Here is a 13159-nt window from a genome sequence, read left to right as displayed (position 1 = left end):
CCAGCTTTCAGACTAAATAAACACATCTGACTATAATATGGCAAGCCAAACTTCCTTGAGAGGAAATGGTTTGTGTGTTTCGGTGTGTAAGAAGAAGTAAAAAACAAAATAGAACTGGACAGTTGAGTCATACGGAAATAAACAACCATTTCTCATGAATAAGATAGGCAGGAAGACCTTTGCTTACTGATGTTTTGTAAAACAAGGTCGAAACCTTCTTTAAGAGTAACAGTTTTCCTTACGCTTTTAACTAGAAACTAGTCTTGATTTGGATTTTTACAATAGAATGACTTAAGAAGGTATTTTGGAAAATAAGAATAGTTTGATATACTGATTATTAAGATAAACAGGTATGCATGTTTTCACTGTAACACTGGACACGAGTATTTGTTTCTGTATATCTCTGTACGTTGTGCCTGATATTTAGTAGATTCTCCATAAAATGACAACTCCGTGAGACAAGGGTATCTATTAGTAACAATTCTTATTTCACATAGATTTGAGAAATAAATAATTTAGAGGCAAAATTATTTATTTTGAGGCAAAGTAATTTATTTTGACTTCTTGTCTTCTCAGGGAGAGAAGGGTTTTGATGGGTTACCGGGTCATCCTGGTGAGGAAGGCAGATATGTAAGTACTGAATGTTATTTCTTCACTTTGAAAGAACATGGCAAAATGGATCAAATATTAGCAATATTTAATTACACCTAAGTCATGAAAGTTTTTCTCATCTATGCCATTTAAAGTGGGTCTAATATATATATATATATATATTAGACATTTGTTATAATAAATGCCAGGCAGATCTGCTTTTTAAAGATATAGTTTCTGGAATGCATTAATGATTCAGTATGGCTGTTTTATTTTTTAGTCAGTGAATTTGAACTAACTGAAAATGTGGTCTGTGTCTAGTGTGCATGGATGTCAAAGTAGTTGTTAATCATAAGCTAAATTGCAGATAATTTGTTACTATTACTAAGCTATCTATATTTGTAAATGGTTAACAAAATAATTGCAGAGAATCTAAGACCGTTCTTACTACAGGTCATTCAGATGCTTCCCTATGTGGCTGAGAAGGTGGTGGAGTTATAGTTAGCCACCGATGGCTTGCATGTAACTCTGGACACACCCCTGGGGATATGCTGGGCAAACAGATGTTATCTATTAGTCATGTGATTGTCTGTGGAGGAAATGTATATTATAGAGAGAATTGTGAGCTGGGGGACTGGGATGTGATAGGGACCGTTTTTATTACATAATATAAATGCCAGAAGGATTTTTAAGTCCCATGGTTTTTGGCTAATTTTGAATTATGGAAAACCACTTTGCCACTGGTGCCTATTTTAAGGTTGATTCATGTATATACCACTGGTTCTCAAATATTTTGGCCTAAGGATAGCATTATATTCTTCCCCCCACCCCAACTGTGTTGGGGTATAATTGACAAATAGAATTGTATAATTTGAGATGTACAGTATAATGAGTTGATATATATGTATACATTGTGAAATGATACTAGAATCAAGTCAGTTAACATGTCCATCATCTCATATAGTTACCATTTTTTTTGTGTGTGGCAAGAACATTTAGCATCTACTCTTTTAGCAAATTTCTAGTATGTTGTATAGTGTTATTAACTATAATTACCATCTTGTACATTAGAACCCCCGAACTTACTCACTTATAACTGAAAGATTGTACCTTTTAACCAAAATCTCTCAATTTCCTACACCCCTCAACCTTTACACTCTTAAAGATTATTGGGAACCTTGAAGGGCTTTTGTTTATGTGGTTTCCATGTATTATTATTTACCATATTAGAAATTAGAACTAAGAATATTAAAAATTGTTTATCTTATTTCAAAATAACAACAATAAACTCACTAAAGTTAACGTTCATGACATATTTCTTTATGAAAAATAACTATATTTTCCCAAACAAAAAATATTAGTGAGAAAGTGGCATTGTTTAGCATATTTAGCTTACTAGAAGGCAGCTGGATTTCCAATCTGCCTCTGTATTCAGTCTGTGGTGATGTCACTTGCCATGTGGCTTCTTGATAACTTCACCACAACTTGGGAGAAAATAAGAATGAAAAAAAAAAAGACGTTTTGGTGTAATTGGAAAAATAACTTCAACTTTGTGACCCTCCCAAAAGTATCTTGGAAACACAAGGGGCCCTTTGACCATGCTTTCTGAACCACTGGTACCTAAGTTGTCATTGCTCCACTTAGAGTGGCACATTGTTTCATTATTCTGAACATTTAAGGTGTAGGAAAATAAGCAGAAATCAGAGGAAAATGTAGCTGCTGAGACCCATGTAAGCTCATCCATTTCTTGTTTTTTTGTTTTTTGTTTTTTGTTTTGAGACAGAGTCGCATTTCTTTATGTTTACAAGATAATTGCTCAACTTTTCTATTTATTTTTCCTCAGTAAGCACAGTCTTAGGTGTTAGAAATACATTCAGGAACGTGATTGATGGATTTTTGCTATTTTATTTAGAAACAATGAAAATATTCCTTCCCATTTTTATTATGTTTTAAAATGTCCTTTAAGTGTTATTTTATTTTTTCTGGCTAGTCTGTGGTTCAATGAGCCCAGTCAATGTTAGGAGAATGACGTAAGGTCCATCCCACGCATTAGGACCATTGACTCCGATTTCAGACAAACAGGATAAACCAAATTCTTTTCTGTCTAGAGTGAAAGATGGTTTTGTCCCCCTTCTTTACTGTGCCAACATTATAAAACCAAGATATTTTGTAAAGACCCTTTAGTACAACGTTAGAAATATAATGCAAGTGACATTTATAATTTTAGATTTTATAGCAGCTATTTTAAAGAAAGTAAAAAGAAACAGGTGAAGTTAATTTTAATAATATATTTTATTTATCTCAATATATCTAAAATATTATCATTTCATTAGTAATTAACATAAAAATTAATGAGACATCTTACTTTTTCTATACACTATCTTCTAAATGTTACTTTACACTGAAGGCACATCTCAGTTTGGACCAGACACATTTCAAGTGCTCAATAGCCCCTGTATTTGACAAAACAACTCTAGTAGGTCTTAGTTTCTTTTTAATGCATTTCTCACAAGAGAAGGCAACTTCCACAATGTGTTGTCCTCTGAATGGCTTTGAATGTTGTTGGCTTGAAAAACTGGTCAGATTGGTCTACTCAACAGCAGAGACATCTCTGTGCAGATGTAGACCAGTTTCAGAATGGGGCCCATAAATTTGTAGGTTCAAGTTGAAAGTGTACAAGGACAAATAACTAAATCAGTGTTCCAGTTACCCATAACTTACAGTCCCACTGCCCCCCACAACCCTCACAACTTAATTGTGTAAAATAATCATTTTATTATGTTCACAGACTCTGTGGGTGGGGACACTGAAAAAGAAGCAAAAGAGGGGCCTCTTTCTTCCATGCCTGGGCTCTCAGCTGGGTTGACTAGTCTCAGACTAGACCGTCTGGGCTCTAGAAGCAGGAGTTGGAGGACCCACTGCCCCTTTCCACATGTCTGCTGCTCTGGCGTCTTAGCTGGAACTGCACAAGGACAGGCGGAGCTGGAACCGACAGGAAGCACTCCAGCAGGGAGGGTCTGTCCTGAGAGTGAGTGCTCTAAGAGACCAAGGCTGAAGCTGCAAGGCCTATGACCCAGCCTCAGAATTCAGGCTGTAACATGGCTTTCTCATGCTGTTGGTTGCAAGCCACTCACTAAGTCCATACCAGATTCAAGAGGAGGAGACTTAGACTCCTCCCCAGCATGGAGGAGGGGCATGGTCACAGAGCATGTGGAATGGGAGATATTGTTGTCTGGCTTTGGAAAATGCAATCTGTCAGACTCCCAAATTCTATGTATTTAAAAAAAATATATGTTATGAATGGGTGGTTAAATAATAACTTATGCATTGGTTACACAGCAAAACCTTACTTATAGAACAAAGTCAGATTTTCTAAGGTCACAAAAAATATTTATGTAACTCTGTAGTAACAAAAACATCTAACATTCGTTGACAGTTTGATATATGCCAGACACAGGGCTAAACATTCTTAGTTTCCTCTCTCTCTCTCTCTCTCTATATATATATATGTAATAACATATAAATATAATAATAACATATATACATATTATTATTATGTATATTATTATGTATATGCATATATGTATATATGTTATTATTATTTTTCCCATTTGTCATAAAATAGCCAAGCATTTGAAAACCTTTTAGTGGTGTTAGTCTTTCCATTAAATCATAGCTATTATTTATAGCTTTAAGCAAATACTGTGAGTAGATGAGAGACCAATTTTTAAACATTATAGAGCTTAATATTTGAATTAGAGATACTGTTTTCCACAGCAGCTACACCGTTTTACATTCCCACCAACAGTGGACAAAGCTTCCAATTTCTCCACATCCTTGCCACCAACACTTGTTATCACTTGTTATTTTCCTTTTTCTTTTTTAAATAGTAGTCATGCTGAGTGGGTTATTTTTAGTTTTGTTAAAAAATAAATTTTTCCTTGATGTCTCTGCTTCTATCAAAAACATTTGTTTTGTATATATCAACTATTTTCTAATAAACACAACAACCAATTATTCACAACGGAAAGCACTATACATTGCAATATAGTACAGTAGATATTTTAGGATCGCATTTTCCAGGTGAAGCTAAAATACCACACATTGAAGCTAAAAATACAAATAGACTAGGAAGAATGGAGGAAAACAGACATTTATTTAGCATCTATTGTGTGTGAAGCTCTGCATTAGGCATTTTGTATGTATTATCACACTTAATCGTCATCACAACACTGCTAGTACATGTTAATACTTTCGTTCTACAGATGTGAAAGTAGAAACTCAGAGAGAGTAAGTGACTTGTTAAGGTTGGAGAGGGTTGGAGATGTGTCCAAAACTGTCTGTCTGATGCCAGAACCTGTGCTTTTCTTGTTATCTATTGCTATCTAAGTATAAAACACCTCATTTGTTCAATCCATATACTTTGTGAAGTATTTCCAATACAGCATCTCATACATTCAATATAACAATCCTATGAGATGACTAGAGTCAGTATTATCTAGATTCACATTTATAAGTGGTGAAAATTGTGATTCATGGCATCCTGTGATCTTGTGCTTTTGTCTAAGCTCACACAACAGGCTGGAAGCAGAACTAGGACTCAGATACACGCCCTTTCATTCTAGATCCATAGTTTTTCTCATTTTCTCGTGTCTTTTTACTGTCCTGAATAGCATATGTAGTTATCAACCTAATTAAGTCAAAGTTAGATATTACAAATGTAGATTGTCTTTTGATTAAAGCTCATGTGATGTGCAGTGCTTTCCAATTAATATTTAATCAACTTGGCAAAAGGCATGATATCTACCATTCCCTTCCTAATCTAATGCCTAGATGAAAAGATTATATTTATTAATATAATTCAGTAAGTCATTCTTCAAATCCTGGTTGGATGTCTATTGTATGATATCAGATGCTGTGTTTGGGGCTAGAAATGCAGCGATAAAGAAATGAGACATTGTCTTTGTCTCCATGAACCTCACAATATAGCAGGAGATTCTGATGTGTAAAACCACATTTCACTATGATATATACTGATTTGTATCCTCCAAATACTACCAGGAAACTGAAGGACAGTTGGGTGGGGTCAACAGAAAAAGCTTCTCAGGAGAGGAGGTGACACAGGACTTATACCTTAGGAATGGGTAAGAATTCACCTGGAAGAGAAAGGGTCAAATGATGGTTTATTCCTTGAGGGACCACAACGAAACCTCCATCCAATTTCAGCTGACTGAAGAAAACGTTCAGACAGACCTTCTGTTTTATTTGAATTCTGAAGTTTTGCCCATACAGCTTAACTGAATTGATTAAAAAATGCAGATAGTTTGGGTTTGTGTGGTTTGGAGTCATCTCTATCAGCAGTTGATGGATTAACAATCTGAGTGCCTTGCAGGTGACCTGAGCAGGTCTTTGAGGTTGTAAAAGCAACTGTAAGGACCAAGTCATATTTTGGTCATTTTGAAGGTCCTTATTGCTAGCTTGAATTGGCTGGTGGTGACAGAGACAGTTGCTTGAGTGCATTCATGTTGTCTTCTTCCATAGGGAGAACGAGGCCCCCGGGGTCTTCCTGGACTCCGAGGTGAGGAAGGATGCCCTGGCATGAGGGGACCTAAGGTGAGTGTGACCTTGAGCTGTGGGATTCTTTCGCTTTCTTGGCTTTGTCTCTTGAATTTGAGGAAAATCATAACTCTTCAACATAGCTATGGAGTCTTAGCTCCTCCTCAGATTAAAGGTTTTCCAGAAGTAAAGACTGAGAAAAAGAGTCAATTGCAAGTATTTATTATTATTATTATTTACTTTAAGTTTTAGGGTACATGTGCACAACGTGCAGATTTGTTACATATGTATACATGTGCCATGTTGGTGTGCTGCACCCATTAACTCGTCATTTAGCATTGGGTATATCTCCTAATGCTATCCCTTCCCCCTCCCCCCACCGCACAACAGGCCTCGGTGTGTGATGTTCCCCTTCCGGTGTCCATGTGTTCTCATTGTTCAGTTCCCACCTATGAGTGAGAACATGCGGTGTTTGGTTTTTTGTCCTTGTGATAGTTTGCTGAGAATGATGGTTTCCAGCTTCATCCATGTCCTTACAAAGGACATGAACTCATCCTTTTTTATGGCTGCATAGTATTCCATGGTGTATATGTGCCACATTTTCTTAATCCAGTCTATGATTGTTGGACCTTTGGGTTGGTTCCAAGTCTTTGCTATTGTGAATAGCGCCGCAATAAACATACATGTACATGTGTCTTTATAGCAGCATGATTTACAATCCTTTGGGTATATACCCAGTAATGGATGGCTGGGTCAAATGGTATTTCTAGTTCTAGATCCCTGAGGAATTGCCACACCGACTTCCACAATGGTTGAACTAGTTTACAGTCCCACCAACAGTGTAAAACTGTTCCTATTTCTCCACATCCTCTCCAGCACCTGTTATTTCCTGACTTTTTAATGATGGCCATTCTAACTGGTGTGAGATGCTATCTTATTGTGGTTTTGATTTGCATTTCTCTGATGGCCAGTGATGATGAGCATTTTGTCATGTGTTTTTTGGCTGCATAAATGTCTTCTTTTGAGAAGGGTCTGTTCATATCCTTTGCCCACTTTTTGATGGGGTTGTTTGTTTTTTTCTTGTAAATTTGTTTGAGTTCATTGTAGATTCTGGATTTTACTGGGAGATAATTCTAGTAAGTATTAGGGAAGTAAGGAGGTGAGATAAGGAGGAAAGGAGGCTTGAAAAGGGTTCATTATCAATCAGATCACCACTGTAGGTAGATGGAGCTTAATCCTACTGAAGAACTCTGGCACCCAGAGTTGAACATGCATCTCAATGTACCCCAGTTAAGGGGTGAGGGAGCTGGGGTATTTATACACCAAATGCCATCAAGGATTAGTTAACAGTGGCTTCCAGGAGGTATTAGTTCCTAGCACTTTTGGTCTGTCTTGCTTGTGGGTAGAGCAGGCCCTGGTCCCTGAAAAAACCCTCAGAAAAGAGTGACAGGTGCTGGTGGTTGGAAGTAGGATGGAGAACACTAAAGTTTTCTTTTTTTTATTTTAAGTTCTGGGGTACATGTGCAGGATGTGCAGGTTTGTTACAGAGGTAAATGTGTGCCATGGTGATTTGCTGCACCTATCAACCCATCACCTAGATATTAAGCCCGTCATACATTAGCTATTTTTCCTGATGCTCTCCTTCCCCTAACCCCATCCCCTGAGAGAGGCCCCACTGTGTGTTGTTCCCCTCCCTGTGTCCATGTGAGAACATTAAAGTTTTAAAGGCTAAAGGGATACAGGTACATTTTCGGCTGGTTGCATTAAATGTCCCTCAACTGTCCAGGATTGGAGAATCTTCCTTAATAAACTAAAAGAAAAAAATTCTACAATCTAAGAATCCTAAAGAGAGTTTTCCTAACCACAATGGCCATGTTCTATATACCTATCAAATTACTCTTTCAATTAATTTTTCCTGTTGTTCCTTGAAGCCCTCTCATGCTTGCTAGCCAATGTATTCTCACTTTTGTTTGAAAAATATCATCATTTTAATGAGAGGCAGGCCACTGTTGTTCCCTTTCATTCCTACTATGTGAGAAATTGCGAAGTGCAATTTTCTCCAGGTTCCATGCAAAGGAGGGTAGTAGTAACCAGGGTGCTGTAATGCCCACCACATTTGCCAGACAAGGCATCTTCATTTTGATCTAATATTGTAATTGTATTTTCTTCAAACCAGAGAACATATGGTTTCCTAAATGAAACAAGGGCTTAAAAATCTCATTCAAGCTCAATTCTTTTGATCTCTTTCTAACTTTAGGGAGCAAGAGGATTTTCAGGAGAGAAGGTAGGTAATCTCCTTTATCCTTTTTAAACTGGATAGCAGTTTCTTTGGGAAATGCAATACTTATTTCAATCGCATTTCTTTGCCTGAGTGAGGTGAGGCTTCAGACTTTTAGACAAGCGATTTTGTCAGATGATATGAATAGTCAAACTTCCATGCTAATGAGTGACAATTTGTAAGACATGTATTTCAGGTTTAAGGCAGTGACATATTGTTTGCAATCCTCGCTGACTCTGTATAAGAATTGGGCCACTGTATTCATCACATGATGGTCTAGAAGTGTTGGTCCTGAATCCAGGGTGTGGTGGGCTGGGTCTGGTCTAGGTGGGTGTCAAATGGAAGAGGAGTGCTGGGATGAGGTTGTTAGGAAAGGAGTTGGCACAAGAAGGGAATGATTTACATTCAGATTCAAAACCGTGGTATCCATTTGCTGATTCACTCACTCAAAAAGGATTTATTAGGTACCCACTCTGTTCCCCACATTATCCTAGGGAGTGGTTACGAAGTGATGAACAAGACAGACAAGGGCTCATGGAGCTTCCTTATTCATGTTTTCTGGTACCACCGATTAACCTCTTGCGGCCTGTGGCAAATATGCCATGTAATTCTAGTCCAAGAGTTTGGTATACTTATTTTATGTATAACTCAGCTGTGCTTTGGTTAAAAAAATGTCTGAAACTTGATTTTCTTTTGTAGACAGTAGGAATAAATCAACTATTTCACACATGCAAATGCATTTTATTTTGCTTGTGAAACTCTGGCTTTTTCTTTAAAAGATTCTTTATAATGAAATATTATTGGTCATTTTGGGTTAGTTGGCAAAATGAAGGGCCCATAATTTGAAAGTGATGGAATATTTGATGAGGTGTCACCATGCCACTGCCCAGTTTTATCTCCTAATTAGCCTCAGCTTTTTCACTTCCTTTCTTTTTTAAAATTTTATCTCCCAAAATGCACACACATGCACACACACTCATTTAGTTCCTCATTAATCTGTGAACTACCAGGTTTCCATTAAATTAATTAATTCAGGCATATTTGCCATTTTTTAAAGAAGGTCAATGACAAAAAGACCATTTTTAGCATTCGACAACCAGTGTTTCATTTGGTCTTGTGAAAAAGCTACTTGTTCCAAGTGCAAAAGTTTAAAGGGAGTCTTTCTTATCCACTCAAATTTTGAGGTTAAAAAATACATATACATTTTTAGCACCTGAAGCTATGAGGTAAAACAGTATATAACCCTAATAACTATTTCAGGAAGAAAATAATCATTACTTTTTAGTAACTGGGTGCAGTGTATAAGTGTTACAGAGTCTAGACTCTGTATCAATTGAAAAAATATTAGCAAGGAAATTAACATCAAAGAAATATTCACATACACCTGCTTCTCTTGTCTCTAAGATTCTGATCTTCCTTTGCTTCACAGGGCAACCCTGGTGAGGAAGGAGTTGATGGCTTGGATGGAGAACAGGTGCAGAAGTTTCTCATTTAATGTCTTCCTCTCTATTAACCTGGCATTTATACTCTTGTAGAGAGTACAGCTTTTCATGAATAGCTAGAATTTTTAACGTGCATACTCAACAATGTTTAATGTTAATCTATGTATTTTTCCTCATCCTCAAAATACAAGGACTCTAGAAACTTTAATCAACTCCCTCCCATATTACATATTATTGTCTAGTATTTTATTTCCATCTTGTTTTTGTTAAATTCTGCCAATTACACATTCTGATTGTTGTTTTATATAGTCAGTGCTTATCTAGCTTTACCCTCATGTTTACTCATCTGACTGATGCCTTCCTTGTAGTCATTGATACCTTCAAAAGAACATGAAAAAGTCATGTTTCTTTTGCTTAATGCACAACTTTTAGAATTTCCTTTAATGAAGGTGAGTTCATTGTAAACTCTTCTTGTTTTTGTTTTCCTGAAAATCTCTTTGAAAGATAGTTCACTGGGTAAGCAATTCTGGTTGATGGTTACTTTCTCTCAGCACTGTGAAAATGTAATTTCAACCATGGCACGTGTATACCTATGTAACAAAACTGCACGTTCTGCACATGTACCCCAGAACTTAAAGTATAATAAAAAAGAAAAAAAGAAAAGACTTGGAAAAAATACCTAAGTGCTGCTGCTCAGAGTATAAAAAAAAGGAAAATGTAATTTCATAGTCTTTCGGCTTCTATTTTCTTCTACCTTTCATTATTGCCATTAAGAAGTTATATGTCAAAATAATTGTTCTTTTGTAAGCAACTTTTAAAAATGTATAAGTCTGCTTTAAAATGTTCCCTTTGATTTTAGTTTTTGACAGTTTGAATACGATGTGTCCAGGTGTGGATTACTTTTTATGTATTCTGCTTTGGACTTGTCAGTCTTTTGAATCTGAGCGTTTATGTTTCTTATAGATTTTGGAAATCTTCAGTGCCTAATTTTGAAATTATCATTTTGAAATTTTATTTTTCCCATTTTCTGTATTATTTCTTTGCAGAAATCTAATTAGAAATTTGTGAAAACTTCTCATTTTGCCCCCAATGTCTCTTAACTGCTCTTTTATATTTCTATTTCTTTGTCATTCTGTGCTGCATTCTGTATAATTTCTTCAGTTTCTAGTTCACTAATTCTCACCTCACTCGCGTTTAATATATTTAATTTGTCAATTGAATTTTTAATTTTAATTATATTTTTCACTTCAAGTAGTTCTATTTGATCCTTTCTGAAATCTACTTGGTCTCCTTTCATAGTTGGTTATTTTAGTCATTCTCTTCTAATTATTTAAACATACTAAATATACTCATTTTATATTCAGTATATTATAATCCCAATATTTGCAGTCATTGCAGTCTGATTTTGTTGTATGTTGTTTCTGCTGCCTTCTCCTTCATGGCATCTCCCTCACGTGTGTTGTGACTTTTGATTTAAACTCATTGTTTGATGGAATGTTATCTGTGAGACATCATTAGGGCCTGAGTTGAGGTTGTTTGCTTCTGTCGTGTGTTCCTAGTGGCACTACGTTCTGGGACCACCCTAAAATAAATTGTCAGTTTGAGGCCCTTCACACCACACACACACACACACGCACGCACACACCACACACACACACAATTACAAGAAGCCCTCTGGACAGCCATGAGCTATTACTTGTCTGCATTTTTGCTTTCTCTTTATTATGAACCATAAGGATTTTTTAAATGAGATTTTTTTTTTTTTTTTTTTTTTTTTTGAGATGGAGTTTTGCTCTTGTTGCTCAGGCTAGAGTGCAATGGCACGATCTCGGCTCACTGCAACCTCCACCTTCCGGGTTCAAGTGATTCTCCTGCCTCAGCCTCTTGAGTAGCTGGGACTACAGGCATGTGCCACCACGCCCGACTAATTTTGTATTTTTAATAGAGACAGGGTTTCTTCATGTTGGTCAGGCTGGTCTCGAACTCCCAGCCTCAGGTGATCCACTTGCCTTGGCCTCCCAAAGTGCTGGGATTACAGGCATGAGCCACCGCGCCCGGCCTTAAATTAGATTTTTAATGTATACAAAATATATTTTAATTTATCTGGAATTTTAAATTTTCAGTGGGAGGGTTATTCAAACATCTAACCTGTCACATTGTCAGAAATAGAGTAGTAAAGGTACTTTCTACTCTTGGCTAGAATTGTGAAAATACATAAAGAAAAATTTTGGTGGGACTAATAAAAGGCAGGTTCTCTGTATGTTCATTTTTCTTTTTTTAGGGTAATCGCGGAATCCCAGGGTCATCTGGAGAAAAAGGAAATAGGGGAAATCAGGTAAAGTATGATGATATTCTTTCATTTTCCTATTGAGTAACCTGATATGGATAGTTTATTTTTAAGCTGTGGGAAACTGTGGGAAAAAAATCATCTAGTTTCTTAAACCCTATGGAGTTAAATGGAGAGTTAAAGGGCAATTAATATGAGATAGCTGTTTGGAAGCTTCACCTAAGGTTTGACTCTGCTGATGGTAGAATGGGTAAAGTAAGTCCTGTGATTTAACATTTTATGCTTGAGAACAGTGATCATGTTACTTCCCATCTCACAAGCTTCTCATGGCTCCCTGCCGCTGATGATTTAGTGTTACATCCAAGGCCTTTCAACCACATTCTTTACAAATCTCTGTCAAGAAATGTCTTCCCAGGCTCACTGTCTCTGAAATGTTGCTTATGCATGCCCACCTCTGTGTCTTTGCTCATGCCAGCTGCCTCTCCTGGAATGCCTTTTTCTTGGTTCTGTATTCAGTGCTTAATCTGAATATCACCTTTTCCTCAATGCCCAGTTCCTCTCTTTCTTCCTCACAACAGCTTCCTTGGCATGTCAGTTTGTAGTGATCTTTGCCTTCTCTACATCCTTGCAATTATTTGTACTATCTGTTTGACAGTGATTACACACTTCCTGCTGATGGTAATTCTGTTTCCATTTAAGGGATGGCAGATACCTAGCATATGTCCCACAACCCTCCCTTCCTATGCCCATGGCAGACATACTAACCATTTATGGGATCCAACATGGCTGAAGGATCCATCTTAACACAGTACTATAATCAGCTTCTATTGATTGATAGGATTAGACATAAAGGGTGTAATTTATTTGCTTATGCCTCTTTGTACTTCTCATGAAATTAGAGTAATGCTTTTACTCCAAAGGTGCACAATTAGTGATGTAGATTGAATTCCTGATAGGTGAAACAGGGAGAGTCAGAAGACATGGCTCTTTACTGAGGTTTAATTT

The 13159-nt window shown here is 36.8% G+C and overlaps 1 protein-coding gene across 1 annotated transcript in view; it reads left to right on the top strand.

Annotated features, from left to right (window-relative positions):
• Positions 1–13159, top strand: part of LOC129491657 (collagen alpha-4(VI) chain-like) — a 91168-nt gene that overhangs the window by 27544 nt on the left and 50465 nt on the right. The window contains exons 12-16 of the mRNA XM_063610758.1: positions 577–630; positions 6133–6204; positions 8405–8431; positions 9855–9899; positions 12149–12202. Of these exons, the coding sequence (XP_063466828.1) occupies positions 577–630; positions 6133–6204; positions 8405–8431; positions 9855–9899; positions 12149–12202 (252 nt within the window). The remainder of the gene's footprint in view (positions 1–576; positions 631–6132; positions 6205–8404; positions 8432–9854; positions 9900–12148; positions 12203–13159) is intronic.

Source organism: Symphalangus syndactylus, chromosome 10 (assembly GCF_028878055.3).
Source record: "Symphalangus syndactylus isolate Jambi chromosome 10, NHGRI_mSymSyn1-v2.1_pri, whole genome shotgun sequence".
In the NCBI taxonomy this organism is placed as follows: Eukaryota; Metazoa; Chordata; class Mammalia; order Primates; family Hylobatidae; genus Symphalangus; species Symphalangus syndactylus.
The sequence above is the reverse complement of the archived record's forward strand: the minus strand, read 5'-3'. Positions and strand labels throughout refer to the sequence as shown.